This window comes from Postia placenta (genome assembly GCF_002117355.1).
Source record: "Postia placenta MAD-698-R-SB12 unplaced genomic scaffold POSPLAscaffold_3, whole genome shotgun sequence".
In the NCBI taxonomy this organism is placed as follows: Eukaryota; Fungi; Basidiomycota; class Agaricomycetes; order Polyporales; family Adustoporiaceae; genus Rhodonia; species Rhodonia placenta.
In genome coordinates this window covers 358,037-375,556 of record NW_020169834.1, presented here as the reverse complement: position 1 = coordinate 375,556, position 17,520 = coordinate 358,037, and the positions used below count along the sequence as shown (strand labels likewise).

Here is a 17,520-nt window from a genome sequence, read left to right as displayed (position 1 = left end):
TCTCATCTTGGGGCCTCAGGGCACCTACCTCACGAATCCCGACGTGAACTCTACCAGAGGGGTAATTTCATTGCCCCGGTCATCGTATGCCTTTCTGAATCGAACACAGCAACAAGGTTTGCGATCGCGAGCCACAAGTTATCATCTGCAAAGAGTCGTCCTGGACAAGCCCTGTGAAGCGAATTATTCTCAATATATCCTTTGTAGGGGACATAATGAGGTGTTAATTGACTCACCGCCGACCGAAGCCGAACACGAACTTTCGCGGGTCTTCTGCTGTTGCTTCCGGTATACCTCCTTGAGTGAAGTGTTCAGGAATAAACATTTCCGGCTGAGGATAAGCTTCGTGGTTCTGGCTGATCCCCCTGTATCTCCCGTGAGCCACTGATTTCCAAGTGTGATCAGCTGCCTACCAGAGATTTGAAATAATGACAGAACGACCTGGTATGTTGTACCCTCGATAGCGGTCGGCTGTGGAGACTTCGTGCGGAAGACCTAGTGCCTTGCCAAAATTGGTTTACGAACGAAGCTACCATATGTACCAATGAGAATCACGGTGTTCCACCTGGTCAACGGAATGAGAATGAATACAAACCGGATCGCCTAGTAAAGGTTTACCGATATGTTTGTTCAATAACACACTCGAGATAAGGTAATGATTCGCGGTCAAACACATCTGGAAGATTCCCACGGCTGAGCACTTTATCGATTTCCTTTTGCGCTTTTCTCAGAACATGCGGGTGGAGTACCATTGCCAATACAAATGTGTATAGCGTGGCAGAAGTCTGGAACAATGTCAGGTTGACGTTCGGCCATTTCCCGATTCAGACATACTTACTGTGGTCGTTCCCACTATATCCGACCAACAATTTAGTAAAACGCATGGCCGAGTTACAATTGTTTTGGAGCACCTCTATACACCATAGCTGCCATTATCTTGATATCGTCTTCTTCCTCCGCGGAAAGTAGCCCTCGTGCGTTCGCCTCTTCAATACAGGCATGGGTAAAGGACGTTTTTGCCGCACCAGCACTCTGCATTGACAGTCACGAACCGGTCTACCAATGGCTTATTGGAAGATATACATACCATCGCTGCTCGCGCCATCTTGTAAGGACGTTCTCGCGCGTCTATTGTAGCTCGTTTTGCGACATCGGCCTTACTCTTGAACCCCGCCCCTGGAAGCGAAGACGGTATCCAGCGTACTAGATGATCGTGTTATTAGATGAACTCATCAGGGACTGGGTGGAAGGAGACCCACCAATGGGAATATTATCAGGAATTGTCAGGCACGGGTACCCGCCATCACGGCCAATACCATCCATAGTCCGAGCAATCGCTAAGATGGTTTCATCTCTATCCGAGATCTCTACCTTACCGTACACAAGTTCCATAAGGACTCTCCCCACGGATCTGTTGAGGACTTAGCACGGCGCTGATGGACTATCAAATCCTCGAACCGACCTTTTGAGATGAAATTGGACTTCGTGCAGAGTCTCAAGCAGTTCAGTCAGAAAGGCCGCAAGCTTCTGCGTTGAATGGGGTGGTATTGTATGCGGGAGTTCCTGGCGTGGAAGGCCCCAAGAACCCCATCTACTGTGTTTGCGAAATTCCTCCGCCGAGGGTGTGCCTCCCATGTATAATTCTCAGCCTATCCTATTCGGCAGGTTAATGTTCCGCATTAGCACAATTGGGGAGATCACTGGAGTCCATAAAATACATTTCGCTGATGTTTGTGAAACGAGGCTTATCGGAGTACTTTGCGCCTCGTTTCGCCATCAAGTCTCGGGCTCCTTTTTACAAATGTATAATGATAACCGGCTTGGTAAAGAATGATGCGTATATCACGTCCCCTTAGTGGAAGGAACACTGTTTTAAGACACTCTCGAAGCCACGAAATACGCCACTCACCAAATTCTACCCCATTGAGCAAGGGTTCGTTCCAAGTGGTCGTGAGGCAACCGATAGTAGTTTCCGAGCAAGGGTACAGGATTAGGACCTGGGGGAGACGGAAGGTAATGCCTGGATACAACTTGAGTGTACACGAAGTATACCACGAGCAAGACGGCAACGATGACACCCGTATATGCCTCGAGAATGATTGTCGCAGACATGGCCGGAATAGCTACTACTGTAGCATATCGATCGTCCTTATATACACGCTCGGATGAGCATACATTGACGGATTTCGTTATCGAGTACCTGCTGACACGGTCTTCTGGCTTCGGAAGTCGGAGAGGTGCAAATGCTTTGGAGATTCTCATCAGATATATGAAATTACTCTACCAGTGGCTCATCTTCCTCGGTTCATCTAGACACCTTCAGGAGCCGCGCGCCATGCAGTGAGGAGCTGTACATACCGTAACAGAGGGCTAGCCTTGTATATTCACATGGGATATCGGCTGTAGTTGGATGCAGGCATGATTCGACGGGTACTAGCCTTACTACTTCATATTGAACCTGACAAAAGACCCGTACTTCTCTAGTCTCGCTGTACATGCACATTGTGCAGATACGGTGAGATATGTTCATCTGGTGTGGTAATAGCCTTCGATATGAAACATGAGTGAGCGCTCGGGACTATAAGAGCAGCGATTTGACAAGTGAGGTACAACTTTGCTATAATCCTTTCGTCTTCTCGCCATCATGGTCAGTAATATATCCATTTCAGAAACTCGTTGTACACATGTCTGGCTTCATGACTGATGGTCAAATTGAAGCAGCCACTGGCATTGCGTCATGGGGTGCAGAATTTGTCACTGTCTGCGAATGCTAGCGGAAACAGAGAGCGACGGGGGTCGGGGTAGACCTCGGCAAACGGGCAATTATTGAAGTGTTGGCGTGGATTACTTTATATGGCTGCCGCAAACAACGTCTAAGGGGATGACACGTCACGACGAGATGCCGAGCGCCGCTATGCCCCGTGCCGCCTATCTGTAATTTTCGCGAGGGAGGTTTATCGTTATTGGTTTCACTGTAATGGAAGTAGCTCGCAATAACTTGTTATCATGAGCAGTGTGCATAACCAGACGCCAGCACAGACGCCAGCACATATCTAAACTTAGCGGGTAGTTAGTTTCGCCGAATAAATGTGAGAAAGCTAGGAATTGCAGCCGTACAAAAGTCCATCATTTCGACAACTGGAAGGATGTTTAAGTTTGCCCGAGATCCGGGACGAGAAGATGAGTCGTGTTTGTCTGAGCTCCATCACATCCCACACACTGCGTGTGAGCGATTGCCTTCCCGCAGAGGTCTGGACACGATTGCAGAGTAGAATCAACCTTGCGGCAAGGCAGCGCATCAGCGAGACCTCTGGAACCTAGATCTGATGCCGGTTATTTGGCATTACCTCATTAGGTACTCATGTGTAGGTTAGGGTTACATCCTCGAGGACTGCCGAGGCATACCTACTTTGCAAGTCCGATTCACACAAGTTGAATCGCTATCTGACCATTCTCCTGTGAGTAGAACGTAATACACTTCCTTCACCTTGATCTATGCAAGCTCCGGATGTAATTGCATAACTCTGAGCGGCATGGTTTTGCTCCGTTTCTTGAACGCAATCATTCTTGTATTTTGAGTCAGACTTACTATGCTCTCATGCAGTCATCATCATTCGACGAAGGCTGACACTCTCAACGGACACGTCTTAACTTTATCAGTATCATTTGCTTCTATAGTCGCCTGATCAATCAGAATAGGTATTACGAGTCAACTACCTTTGTGTGCTTCGCACATGCAGGGTCCAGTGGCAGAGACTCGCTGGGCACTTGACTACATGGCCACCGGCTAGCACGGACATGACGTGAGTGCGATCACTGTTTCGATTTATCCACCAGCATCCAATAAATGTCTCCCATCTGTACTAGTTCAGCCATGTGACATGTGACGCCGATGAACTACCGGGACCTTGGTTCAGAGCATGAATTGATGCGACCTGGATCCTAGGTATGTGTATGGATATCTGGGGTCTGCGTGAGTCGAAGGAAGTGTATTATGCTCTGCTCACAGGAAACTGACTACGGGTATTCCCTCATAAGCCGCCATCAACCTCTGAACTTCGACATTAATAATGCCGGGCGCACTACCGCGCGGCTTGCATCTTGGCGGGCGTGTCCTATCCTTCCTATCTGGCATATATTTTTTACGAAGATCTTCACTGACGCCAACGGAGTTTAAGTGAATCACGCCGGAACAGAAGGAACTTCCATGCCACGCTCCAAGCGTTGAATGATCACTGAGACATAGCATACGGAACTTGCGCCTTTCAGGTGATCCTATCATCCAGCTCGTTGGGTAAGCGGAGACGTAATGCGCGTCTAGGGTCCTATTTACTCCTCCGGAACCTCGAATTACAGTCAGTGTACCATGGACCTCTCGTCTGTTGCAGACAGCCTTCTGGTTTCCCGCTCTAGGATGGACCCGCCATTCATCTCCGTGTGTCTTTGCGTATTTTTGGTCTCAATAGTTGCTTTGCAACTTGGCAGACGACTACATCGCTTCCCTATGCCTCCCGGTCCGCGTAGGGTTCCAATCATCGGAAATGCCTTGCAGATGCCCCGCGAGCGCGAATGGGTCAAGTTTGCTGAGTGGGCGAAAGCATACGGTAAGCAAATCGATACAAATATTATATGAGTTCGAGAAACGAGCCTATTCATAGGTGGCATCGTCCATCTCTCCGTTTTCAGCACGCATTTCATTGTCTTGAGTGATGCGGGCATCATATCCGAATTGCTCGAGAAGCGGAGTGCTATCTACTCTGATAGACCGTACTTCCCTCTGGCCAGCGGGTTGTACGTCTGTCTGTTTGTCTGTCTCCGGTGTGCGGCATTCATTGACCTTCGTCAGGATTGGTTATGACAAATTTATTATTTTGGAGCCCTACGGGCCCCGCCTACGGGAAGGACGAAAACTCATCCTGAACAACATCAACACGCGTAATGCGGCTATTTTGCACCCAGTACAGGTGTCAAAAATGTTGCTGTTCTTGCGTAAGCTGTTTGAGGATAGCGGCCACCTTCGCTTGCATGTAAGATGGTGAGTACAAATTCTGTTCACTAGTTCAAATACGATGGTGTAAATACGTGTACATGTACAGGCTGGTTGCTGCTGTCATTTTCAAGATATCCCACGGTCGCGACATACAAGACCCTGATGACGCCTTCGTCAAACTCGTCGAAACTACAAATGAAGACTTTGCTCTCTCTGTCAGACCTTTTGTCTATCTAGTCGATAGTCTGCCATTCTGTGAGGCCCCTCACTCGCTGACAGACACGAGATATTGAATTCAAGTTTTGCTCGCTCTAGTGAAGTATGTACCCGAATGGGTACCCGGAACCGGCTGGAAATCTGTGATCAGAGAAAGGCGACGTATGCTACACAAGTTGCGCGACTATCCGTATGAAGTCGTGAAACAACAACTAGTGAATATCATTGTTCGATATCTTACGGATATATGTTGACTAGTAATGCGACTAGGCTCAAGGCACAGCGCAACCCTCGGTCACGGCATCTTTGATAGAAGAAAATCCTAATCCGGATCCGGAAGAGGAGGAGTTGCAAAAGACGTCAACAAGTATCTTGTATTCAGGTGACCATACTTCATACATCGCGAGGAAGATGTTTGCATTCACAACTCCTTGCAGCTGCAGCTGACACAGTAAGCTGATAATTTGGTACCTGGTCCATATCCGAGTGTTGACGAATTCTCAGTCGGTCTCGGCAATCGAATCGTTCTTCTTAATCATGACATTATATCCAGAAGTGCAAAACAAAGCGCAGGCTGAGCTCGATAGCGTCGTCGAGGCCGGAAGACTTCCAGACTATGGCGATAGAGACAAGCTGCCTTACATTGATGCCTTGATCAAGGAAGTTCTGCGGTGGAACCCCGTGCTCCCGCTAGGTGAGACTGATGCGCGCTCGCGTTGACAAAGCTGTCGGGCTCGCAAGCTCATGGACAGCGATGCAGCTCTTCCACATAGTCTTATGGAGGACGACACATATCGAGGCTACCACATACCGAAGGGTGCTACTGTGCTAGCCAACAGCTGGTGAGTGCGTGGCGTCGCTGTATATATCACTGTTCTGATCCATTCCAGGGCCGTGATGCACGACCCTGCGCTCTATCCCGACCCCTTCGAGGTGAAGCCAGAGAGATATCTGAGCGATCAAGGTGCTCTGAACCCCGACCCCCGGCAGTTCGCCTTCGGTTATGGAAGACGGTCTGTTGTGTTGTCTGATCACCCCTGATTATGCATTGACTGTATATGTCGTGCGCGAAGTGTCTGTCCTGGACAGCTACTAGCTGAGGACACGCTCTTTCTTCTGATAGCATCGGTATTGTCAACGATGAACATCACGAAACCGATAGGCTCTGACGGCCTACCTATTGACGTCAACGTCGAATATACCTCCGGGGCCATAAGGTACGTCCACCTGATGTGGCGTACATATACATGAATACTTAGCGGGTTCTATTATCAGCCATCCCACCTCCGTACAGTGTAACGTCACTGTACGATCAGCGGAATCTGAAAGGCTCATTCTCACCAACGCGAGCCGTGATGGAGAGGCTTGAGGCTCTGTGGCCACCTGATATTGTCTCGTACTCCTGAACTGTGAAAGGGCCTGTTCCAAAATGTAGGGAATGAAGGATAGTACAATCTGTGACGTCATCGTTATCAGGAATATCTCCACCGGTCAAAGTGAATTTATCTCACGCTTTCACCGAAACCATGCACACATATGTGCTTCATGAACATGACACAAAACCACGTGAAGATTACGGCATTATTCGATTTTCAGAGGGCCGTCAGCGAAGACCAGCCTCTAATGTATGTTCTCCATTTCTCTTTTTCCAAACGATCATAATGACATTGCACGCCATCGTTCTCATTGCTCATTAAGTACTTCCAGTTCTAGCGAGAATGCATTCAAGCGCGTGCCCCAAATTGTGGGAATAGCACCCGCATACCCCTGGTCTAATTCGCTTCCTCTGTCATCCTCTGGCATGGGACCGTCTATCTTGCTTCTCCCATATCTAAGTTTCTCACCGTCAGCTGTTAGAGCTCTGGGCTCCCTGTTTATGCCAATGTTTCTCGTGGTCTTTAAATACCGTGGCCCTCGGTAGGGCACCTATTTTTCTGCAGAATTTCTCCCTAGACTTGAGTCAGAGATGATTCAGACTCCCGTTTACACAGCACTGTGTTGTTTGCTTGTCCTAGTTGCTGCTCGCCTGCTCGGCAAGCGGTCCTCCCACTTGCCTATGCCTCCTGGACCGCGAGGGCTTCCTGTACTTGGAAATGCTCTTCAAATGCCCCGCGAACGGGAGTGGATTACCTTCGCCAAGTGGGCGAAGACATATGGTACGTTACTTTTGAACACCATAACTGAACTAGAAAATGCATGACCCATGCACCCAGGCGACATCATGCATCTCTCCGTCTTTGGTAGGCATATCATCGTATTGAGCTCCCCAGACGTGATCCTCGACCTGCTGGAGAAGAGGAGTACTATATACTCTGATCGGCCATTTTTTACGATGGCGAGCGAATTGTGCGAAATTTTCCTTTATATGCAGTAGACACGTACGCTGAAGGCGTTATCTAGTATCGGGTTTGACAAGTTCGTTGTAATGGAGCCATACGGAAACCGTCTGAGAGAAGGTCGCAAGCTCATCCAAGGAAACATTAACGCACGAAGCGCGTCAAGGCTGCAGCAGGTGCAAATCTCGAAAGTGTCACAACTCTTGCCCAGAATCTTGAGGGATAACTCCAATCTACGTATGCATATCAGATGGTAAGTAGTACCGCAAACCATGATGTAGCACTCTAGCGCATAAGTCTTGCATGTCCAGGTATGTCGCCGCGGTTATCTTCCAGGTTTCCCATGGCCGCACTATCGACAATTTTGACGACCCCTTTGTCCGACTTGCCGAAGCATCTACGGAAGACTTCGCGCGATCCGTTCGACCGGGCGCATATCTCGTGGACAACTTTCCATTCTGTAAGCATTCGAAAGGGTTCATGTGGTCGTTTCTCATCCCACATGTGTCGATTAGTAAAATATGTCCCCGATTGGGTACCGGGCACGGGATGGAAAGCAGTAGCAAAGCAGCGGAAACATACCTTGGCTCGCCTTCGAGATGAGCCTTTCGAGTATGTCAAACAACAGCTGGTACGATATTCAGCATCTCTAGACAAACTTACAACGATATAACCCTAGCTTCTGCTCTCTCATTGATCAGGCTCAGGGGACGGCACCACCATCAGTGACAGCATCCGTCATAGAAAGTAACCCTAAACCCAATGCCGACGACGCGGAGCTCCAGAGGACCTCAACGGCTATCCTCTATGCTTGTCAGCTGTTTATTACTTGTTGCTCACCATCGTGCTGACCATTCCGTAGCTGCCGCTGATACAGTAAGCAACTCATCTAATGCTTCGTATCATGTCTTGATAATATTGATTGCATGACAGACAGTCTCTGCTTTAGAGTCGTTCTTTCTGATAATGGGACTCTATCCGGAAGTCCAGAAAAAAGCTCAAGCCGAGCTCGACACCGTCGTCGAGGCTGGCAAGCTCCCCGATTACAATGATAGGCCGAATCTGCCCTATGTCAATGCCCTGATCAAGGAGATCTTACGGTGGAATCCAGTATTGCCACTGGGTAAGAACTTAGATGTCGACCGCATTGCGTACTCACGAAGAAGGTGACAGCACTACCACATAGTTTGATGCAAGATGACGAATACAGAGGCTATCACATTCCGAAAGGTTCTACCATATTTGCCAACAGTTGGTAAGACCCAGGATCATTGGCAACTGACCGTTCCTCACGTCGAACGATCAGGGCTGTGATGCACGATCCTTCCCTTTACCCGGATCCTTTCGAGGTCAGGCCGGAGCGGTACCTGAGCCCTAGTGCTGCTCTCAATCCAGACCCGCGGACTTTTGCATTTGGCTATGGGAGACGGTAAGCTCACAGTCTAAAGTGGAGCTCGCCATTTTACGGAGGATGGATCAGCGCCTGCCCTGGGCAAATTCTGGCTGAAGACTCCCTTTTCATTATCGTAGTCCGTGTCCTTTCGACCATGACTATCGAGAGAGCTCTGGGTACAAACAATCTCCCCGTCGAATACACCTCAGGTGCTATCAGGTCCGTCCGCGACACGCAGTGGGTCCGTGAGACTACTAATAGTGAACTTGATCAAATTTAGCCACCCCACGACAATGGACTGCAAAGTCACCGCCCGGTCCACAGATGCTGAGAAGCTGATTCTAGGGGTCGAATAGCGGTAACTGAAAGTGGGGAGTTTGTGATGTCACTATGTACTAGTAGCCATTACCTACCCCTAGAGTGTGATTTACCGACAACCTCTGAGGACACAGCCTTAGCCTCATATCAATGCGAGAAGCTTGGAGTTGTACTGTCTGGCAAGCCCGGTCAAAATCGCATCTGAGCAGATCCAGGGGAATCGTGGTGTATCGGAGCAATTGACGTGCTGTCAGAATTTCCGATAGACCACGTTATGCCCCGCTGTACCTCCCAATTCTGGACTGAAACCGAGGGGCATATCGGAGCCCATTGGTGCAGAACGAAGCTATCTGAATATCCTCGCTACGCTCCGATTGTGCATATATGCTCCGATTGTTAATATACACTCCATTTGTTCAAATACGCTCTGTTTGTTTATATACATGCCGTTGTCCTTAAACAACCCACTGCCCACACCCAGAGATGCTCCACCACTTGCTTTCAGCCTGACCACTTCTCCTTGTCTGCGCTTCCACCAACATCTCGGGCTCGCTGATGTTGCAGCCGAGCAGACACAACATATGGCCTGTCAGGATTGCAGACCCCAGCTCAGTCAATCTACATAGTCACATATTGTCAGCAGAGAACACAAGTAGGACAGGACAGGTAGCGGGACGCACTCTCGCATCTCAGACTGCATGAGGGTGAACTAGTTAATGTCAGCAAGGACATCTATCACTATGCTATTCATTATGCTGCCGTCGACAATGGTGTGCTTGAGGACTGTCTTCAAGTGTAGCCTCATGTTCCGAAGGGTTGTGTGTGCCTGTCCGCGCTAAGCGCCACACAGAAGATGTGGCAAGGAGTATGTACGAATGAGACCTGTGAGGTGTAGCACGGCAAGCAGAGTCAGCTATATCAGACAGGGGGTACTCGCAGCGAGTAGACGCACCAATGAGTATTCCTACCCCACCAGGGGCCCGCCACTGGGAGAGGGAACTGGAGAATGCGAGTACGAACTAGATGCCTTCAATAAGAGGGATGGAGGTGGAAAGAACACTGATCTCGAAAATGGGGTCACTATATGCGCATTAATTTTTAAACATGAGCTGATAACGACTCACGTAAAAGGGATAACGCCTCATGCCTATGCGATTATCTCAGTCAAGGTGTCCATGTACCCCATATACAAGTTCACCCCGCGTGTGGGCACGCGCATGACGCCGCGACATCGCGTCAGGATCTGCGCGACATTGTCGCGCTCCTTGCGTTCCTGATCAGCACTAGATTCGGACCTCTTCATTTAGCCCGAGTACTGTAGTTAATAATGACTCACCGTGCTGCCGCACACTTAGGTTTCTCGACACGAGCTTCGGTCGATGTTTCCATCTCACTGAAGCTCACAAATTCTTCCTTACTGCCCCTTGTACCGTACATATGCTCACCTCCTGTAGAGCGACTGGACGCCATTAGATACAACTTTGCTCGTTCCTCGTTGAGACATGTCTGGCCTATCATATACGATCTACTCACATGGCTGCTGTGACATCAGACGATGAGGATATCGTAGGGGGCTTGTAGTGCGTAGATGCCGTGGTGGGTTTTCCTTGATGCTTACTATATGTCTCTACAAGTAGAGGGATAGGATACTGCCGAGTTTGTGCTTGATTGTGGTAGTAAGAGGGAGAAGAATGTAGAGTGCGCCGCGCGGCCAGAGGATGCAGTCACATGATCAGATCTAGTTCGTGTATGGAGACAAGGTGTCCAGCATATATGACGAATTGTTGTGTCCAGTGGAACTTATGACGTGCATGAAGCATCCGCGTCATGCAATACCGGAGTGTGATCAGACAAAATAGCCGCCATTTTCACTGGGAATGACGTTTGATGTGACGGGCCTAGATAAGGGATGTATCGCTCAGATCTGCACCGCTCTACTCAGTTGGACGAGACAAGCCCCGTTCTGCCTCGTTCCGCTCAGATGCACTTTTGACTGGGTGGCAAGAACTAACCGAAAAAAGGAATTCGTCGCAAATTGAAATTCGCTGCTTAAGACAGAATCACGTGATCTCAGTCGCGTCTGTGGCGAGCGAGACTCGCCGGCTGCTCGCCGTCTCTATTCTATCAACTGAACATCTGTATTTCTGGCCTTGTGATATCCCCTACACGACGCCTCTACCTCAGAGGACTACGGCTTTGCTTACACATGTCGAACATTGCCTTCCTTCAGCCGTACCCGCAACCACAAGAAGGGCAGCCACGAATATCCAAGAACGGCGAGTCGAAGGACCCGGATGTACGTTAATTTCTTGTCTCTTTTTGTGATGCTAATCAGAGTCACAGTTTCTCATACTACGTCTGCTAAATCAACGCTCGCGTGTACGCCTCTCGCCAAGGGACGTGAACCCACAAGACCTCCCCCATGCGACTCAAGCCCGTTTGTTCACCGTCGCCAATACCAAACAATGCTTTGCTGCAGTTATACGTACAGGGGAGGCTGGATATGGTGAGTCTCGCTGTTGCGTGCTGGTTTTGCATTTGTTCACACCAGCACAGGTCTAATATGCTGCCCACTCGCCGAATTGCGTTCTACATTTCTCACCGACTCAGACAGAGAAGGAGAGATCGATTTTGAATCCCAAAAGCATATTCCGCTTGCCGAAAGGCCCGTAATTCTTTCCTTTGCGTGTAAAGAATCGCGCCTGCTCGTTGTCTCTGTCCAGGGCGAGATTTCAGTGTTCGACACTCAGGCGCTCCTCTCTGGGCCGGATTCCAACCAGATCCCTTTGCATACATTCAAGTCTAGCGGCGACATCCCACTCAAGCAAGTGGTTCCCAACCCGGGAGACATACCAGAACTTGTAGCTGTTTATCGCTCAGTTGATGAGGGTTCTCCGCACCTTTCTGTTGAGCTGTATGATATCCAGAACATGAAATCGGTGGGTGGATGGAAACGGGGCAGTACACCGGACACCAATCCTTTTTCTGGTGCGTGTTTCTCGGGTCAGCCTATGGGATATAACTCACGTGGTTCATGTGCAGTAACGTGGTCTCCGAAAGGAAAGCAGCTGGCCATGGGTCTCGAGAATGGTGATATCATTACTTTTGCACCGTCTACACCGTCCGAGCTGAAGAATGTGGTACCAAAACCGCCCGCTCTCGGGGACCAACGTATTGCTTCATCTCATTGGCTCACAAACACGGAATTTTACGCAGAATTCGTGGTCCGCGGCTATATTCCTCCCGAGGACATACCAACCTACAGTCATTATATCGTGACATCTGATCCGAAGGCCCGCACTGCAGGCGACATCAAGCTGAATCCACCGAATTACCCTCTTCCTTGCCTGCGCCCGCATGCACAATTTGTTGTGACGCTGCGCAGCTGGGTCAATGTGCGCATGTTGATTTTCGTGGGCGACAGTGCATCGTCAGACATAGGTTTACTTGGCTGTCTAAACGACTCAACTGCTATCGAGCAATGGTGCCACCTGCCGCTGGATGAAATGTCGACTCCTACTGTGCCTATGAGTATGGAAATGGACGATACTATCCTAGTTGGCTTAGAACTCGACCTAACCAACACTGAGCCCTATCTGCACATCACGCCAGCGGGTGATTCTGTGGAAGTACCCCCACCTCCGATCTTGTACGTGTACGCAAGCGATGGGACGGTTCTGGCTTGGCAGATTGTCAATACGGCTGGAGTTCCTTACCCAGGGATGTTGAACGCATCTTCCGCTGCACAGGAATCATCGCAAATAGGGCAACAGCATTTACAGTCCGCACCGGAGGCGCCCAAACCCAGTCCCTTCGGCTCTACTCCGGCGGCCTTCAGTACGACAGTGCCATCTTCAAGCGGCGGTGCGTTCAGTGCTTTCGCAAATGCTCCGAGCAAGTTCGGGCAAACTGCATTCAGCTCGTCAGCATCCATCTCGCCTACTCCAGCCCCACAAGCCTCAGCCTCCAGCATCACTGACGACGCGATGGATTCTGAGTTTATCGCTGATGCTGGGCTGGGGGGAATGTCTCTAGGCGGTGGTGACGACAATGGAAAGAAGCCGTCGGGGCAAGGATCCTCGGGGATGTTTGGATCGTTTGCTGCAGTGTCGCCGCCCGCTCAGGGCTCGACAACCAGTGGTACAGGATCTGCTTTCGCACCATCCTCTCAATCGGCGTTCAATGGCCTCAAACCTGCCGTAGGGTTCGGTGCTTTTGTCAACCAGACGTCGAACAACCCTTCCATCTTCACTTCTGGCAGCTCAGCGTTCTCTTCCACCCCAGCACCGGCGACGACGTCCGACTTGAAGCCAGCCTCAGGGTTCGGTCAGCCTGCTTTCGGGCAGCAGTCAGCTCTCGGCAAACCCGGCTTCTCGCAGCCAGCATTTGGACAATCGGGATTCGCGAAGTCTACTACTGCGCAACCTGCTTTTGGGCAGACCGGATTTGGGCAGCCTGCTCTTGGGCAATCTGCTTTCAGCCAATCACCACCTGCACAATCTGCCTTCAGCCAACCAGCACCCGCACAGTCGGCGTTCGGGCAGCCGGCGTTCGGTCAGCCAGCATTTGGTCGGTCAGGATTCGCGACGGCCGCCAATCCGCCAACTCAATCAGCAGGCGCTGCTGGACCTTCTAGCGTGGGATTCAGCGCATTCGCTCAATCACCTGCTAGTGGTTTCGCCAGCTTTGCAGCGAAAGCAGACGCCAAACCGGTGTGGGCCACGTCTTCTGGCGGTGATTCCGCGATGGACGACAAGGACAGTGGGCAGAAAACCCAGTTCTCGACGAGTGCACCGGCGCTAAGCGCGGCCGAACAGATCGCGAGGGTCCCGTCGGAAACGATGGACAGCACTTCAGAGCCTGCGGCGGCTCTCGCACCCGCCACTCCATCGACAGGAGCCTTCGGACAACTGAAGACAACGCCGTCTGCATTTGGTCAATCCGTGTTCGGTCAATCCGCCTTTGGCAAACCGGCGTTTGGCCAGCCTGCCTTTGGCCAACCTGCTTTCGCACAACCTGTTACCGGACCGCAGACGAGTCAACCCACACCTGGGACAGGAGTAGGTAGCACGAACGTTGCGACTGGCAGCGCATTCGCGGCATATGCTCAATCCGGAGCAAGTTTTAGTAGCGCATCATCTCAGCCGGCCGCGAAGCCTGTGTGGTCAGCCTCAACCAGCACGGGGGATCAGCCCAGTGCCAAGAGCAGTGAGACTACCAGAGAAGACGCAAAGTCTACTGCCGGAATCAACAACGCCACGCAAGAGGGCAAGAGAGCAGAATCCCAGGCGAGGGACACGCCCGACACAACGAAGCCTAGCCAGAGCGGCAGTTCTGCGCCGACTGGGACGGGTGCTTTTAGCCAGCTCAAGACATCGCCCTATGGATTTTCTCATATTGGCGCAGGATTTGGTGCTTTTGGTGCGATCGACACGTCTTCATCCTTCTTCAAGGCAGCAAAAGCACCAAGCAGCTCTCCAGCAGGCTCTACGGCCCCAGCGTTGGCTCTTGCATCCACCACTCCACCTAGCACGCCACCGAAAGCTCCTGCTGATGCCGCCAAGCCGACTTTCGGCTCACCTTCGCCACTTGGTGCAGCACGATCCGTGTTCGGGCCTAGTGCCGCACCCCCTCGTCCGGAAGTGATACCTGTGGTCAAAAGTGCGTTTGCCGCTTTCAGCGGTACTAACGTCGGCTTTGGAAGTGCTCCTAGTTCAGGCAAATCTTTCGGTGACATGTTGAGAGAAAAGACAGAAGTGCTCCAGGACGAGAAGAGTAATTCAGCGTCCGCTTCCACAGCTAAATCCAACGCCCCTGTGTCGTTCTTTGCTCAGCGAGAGGCACAACGTAAGTGCTCGTATGGATCTATGCGCCACGATATATTAACAGATCACTATTGTAGTGCGTGACAAGGGTAAAGAACGTGAAGCTGAACCTTGGCGGCGCGAAGCTGATTACGAACATGCTTTGGAACAACTGGAAGGGGATGGTGATGATGATGACGACGACGACGATGTCATCTCATTTTTGTCCCACTCTTCCGTTGACGGAGAAGGCAGTGAAGAAGACGAGGAAGAGGAAGACGATGAGGACCATGATGGCACGGAAGAAACTGTGGAGGTTTCCAGTGTGCCACAAGCAGTCGTGACCTCGACGGAAGAAGAAAAAATATCGCCTACTCCAGCGACTTCAACACCGTCTATGACATCATCGTCATCGCTCACGAAACCCGCTGGCACTACACCTCCCGGTAATCCGACTGTCGCTAAAGGCACACTTCCCATAATCGCCCCATCATCTCCTGCTCCCGTAGCGCCCTCGCTTGGTCTTGGGAGACCTTCCACACGTCCCGCAAGGAGTTCGCCTCTAGCAAGCCAGCCCATCAATGGCGATGAAGACACCGATGATACAGGTGCGACGTCAGATGCGTCCGGAAGTCAACGATTTGTTGACCCTGCCCCGATACATGTTCCCGTAACGGCGGCTTCAGATAAGGCGCCCACCCAGTCAGTTTTCACACCACAACCGAAACCAGGCCCGGCGGGTCGAGCGCCGTTACAGTCACCTTCGCCATCCCTGAGTTTATTTCCAGGGCCTCAGATGCCACCGCTACTGCCCGGTGGTGATCGTGTCCCACAAGCACAACCGAATATCACGCCAACAGCACCAGTGGTAGAAGAAGGCATGCAAATGGAATGCATGCGTCTCTTCAGCACGCTTGCCAGAGAGATGGAGAAGGTAAACCACACGTCCCACCTTCGTAAAAGCCCAATATACTAACACGCTAGCCAGGTCAACAGTGAGGCACAACAAGCAGCCAAACTCAGGGTGTTACAGTACCAGCCAGGATCTGGATCACGCACGATGGCTGATCTTAACGAACCCAAAAAATGGACTTTGGCCGATACGAGTCGGCTGAAACTTATCGGCGATTCACTAGAGAAGCAGCTGTCTGCGCTCCGCAATGAGTACACTACACTTATGGAGGGCATTCATGAGCTTGAAAGCCAGTTCCTGAGAGGTGAGTGTTGAAGATGCTTCATGGTCTGATATCTAAGTGTACGCCACCAGCGAGTATGCGAAAAGAAGAGATAGTTCGATTCAGTAAAGCATCGATGGATGCCGAGTTCGCACGGATGCTCAAGGCTAGGACGCTGGGTCCTGAACATCTCGAAACGCAGAGTCATTTGCGCAGGGACATAAGGGTACGCGTGCTATCGACAAGCTGTCATCGATTTTCCTTAAAAATGTCGTTCAGAATTTACGTGAGAAAATACAGCAACTTGAAGAGCAAGTTGAGGCCGCAAAAAAGCGGCTCTCTCGGTTAAAGACTGGCAAGGCCGCCGTAATGTAGGTCATCACGCACAGCGTTGCAGTGTGCATACTCAATGAGCATTCCCAGGGCGCCTTCTCTGGACACCATTAACAGGATCTGTCGCAACATTGATGTCGCTATAGAGCAACAGCGAGAGAAGGTCACCGGCTTGAGCACCCGAAGTGCTAAGGTGAACCCACAACCCCGGCAAATCACACCATCGCCGGGCGAGAAATCACTTGAGAAGTCGCCAGCTAGCCATTCCGGCACGACGCCGAATGTCGCCACATCCACTGCAGCTGCCTTGAACGCGGAGATGTCGGCAAGCAAGCTGAAGAGGGCCTTGTTGAAGGTTCGCAAACAACCCTTGTTGAACACCCAGGCCGCCACGACAAAGCCACGCCATGTGGACTATACACCTCAGACGCCTGTGAGGACCCCTGCAGGCCAGCCGTCCTTGTTTGCTGGACTCACTCCCTTCACCCCTGGGCAATCGAGTACCCCAATTGCCATCCCCATTTCAACTACTCCGGCTGCCACTCCTACCCCGACCGCTCCAGATTCCTTCCCTGCCCCGACTGAGACAGACTTCCCATTCTCACCCTCTAGCCCAGAGGAAGATTACGGAGCAGGAACAAGACGACGAACCACGAATAGCAGATACCACGCGAAGCCAGTCCAATTCAAAAAATCGTCGACAAGTCCTAGCCCTGCGGCGAAATTCGAATGGGGTCCGCTGCCGAGTTTCGCATCGACCACGCCGCAGAAGACATTGCCCGTAGATCTCAGACCGAAAGCTCCTATGCAGCCTACAACACCTACAACACCCACACCTTCATTGTCTAGCTCTTGGGTGGTGGATGATTTTGGTTCGAAATAAGTTAGTCTTGGCTTGCAACATTGCTTTCTTCATCATGTATTTCGCTTTGATTTGGCTCGCTGAGGGCATGTA

General features: G+C 50.9%; 5 protein-coding genes across 5 annotated transcripts; 3 read left to right on the top strand and 2 right to left on the bottom strand.

Annotated features, from left to right (window-relative positions):
* Positions 1-891: 891 nt before the first annotated feature.
* Positions 892-1,392, bottom strand: POSPLADRAFT_1053485 (hypothetical protein; the record flags this gene model as incomplete). Its single annotated transcript, XM_024480412.1, has 3 exons — positions 892-1,032; positions 1,088-1,203; positions 1,260-1,392. The coding sequence occupies 3 exons, from the start codon at positions 1,390-1,392 to the stop codon at positions 892-894; spliced, it is 390 nt and encodes a 129-aa protein (XP_024341482.1).
* A 3,022-nt stretch (positions 1,393-4,414) lies between these two features.
* Positions 4,415-6,575, top strand: POSPLADRAFT_1133898 (hypothetical protein; the record flags this gene model as incomplete). The annotated part of the gene is made up of 11 exons (XM_024484410.1): positions 4,415-4,604; positions 4,659-4,791; positions 4,847-5,035; positions 5,097-5,245; positions 5,306-5,421; positions 5,477-5,588; positions 5,694-5,900; positions 5,967-6,048; positions 6,097-6,219; positions 6,280-6,423; positions 6,482-6,575. 11 exons carry the CDS (start codon positions 4,415-4,417, stop codon positions 6,573-6,575), a joined length of 1,539 nt encoding a protein of 512 aa, XP_024341481.1.
* A 597-nt stretch (positions 6,576-7,172) lies between these two features.
* POSPLADRAFT_1136478 (hypothetical protein) lies at positions 7,173-9,291 on the top strand (the record flags this gene model as incomplete). Its single annotated transcript, XM_024484691.1, has 12 exons — positions 7,173-7,362; positions 7,420-7,552; positions 7,607-7,795; positions 7,854-8,002; positions 8,058-8,173; positions 8,244-8,355; positions 8,405-8,418; positions 8,476-8,665; positions 8,716-8,797; positions 8,849-8,971; positions 9,023-9,154; positions 9,216-9,291. 12 exons carry the CDS (start codon positions 7,173-7,175, stop codon positions 9,289-9,291), a joined length of 1,506 nt encoding a protein of 501 aa, XP_024341480.1.
* A 1,109-nt stretch (positions 9,292-10,400) lies between these two features.
* On the bottom strand, positions 10,401-10,845 carry POSPLADRAFT_1135890 (hypothetical protein; the record flags this gene model as incomplete). Its single annotated transcript, XM_024484620.1, has 4 exons — positions 10,401-10,536; positions 10,590-10,676; positions 10,699-10,764; positions 10,787-10,845. Coding segments are annotated over 4 exons (348 nt in total), but the record flags the coding sequence as incomplete, so codon positions are not given.
* Positions 10,846-11,459: 614 nt separating this feature from the next.
* On the top strand, positions 11,460-17,432 carry POSPLADRAFT_1044167 (hypothetical protein; the record flags this gene model as incomplete). The annotated part of the gene is made up of 10 exons (XM_024478480.1): positions 11,460-11,549; positions 11,733-11,759; positions 11,977-12,241; positions 12,296-15,100; positions 15,156-15,991; positions 16,046-16,274; positions 16,325-16,458; positions 16,512-16,603; positions 16,683-17,346; positions 17,415-17,432. 10 exons carry the CDS (start codon positions 11,460-11,462, stop codon positions 17,430-17,432), a joined length of 5,160 nt encoding a protein of 1,719 aa, XP_024341478.1.
* Positions 17,433-17,520: the final 88 nt, after the last annotated feature.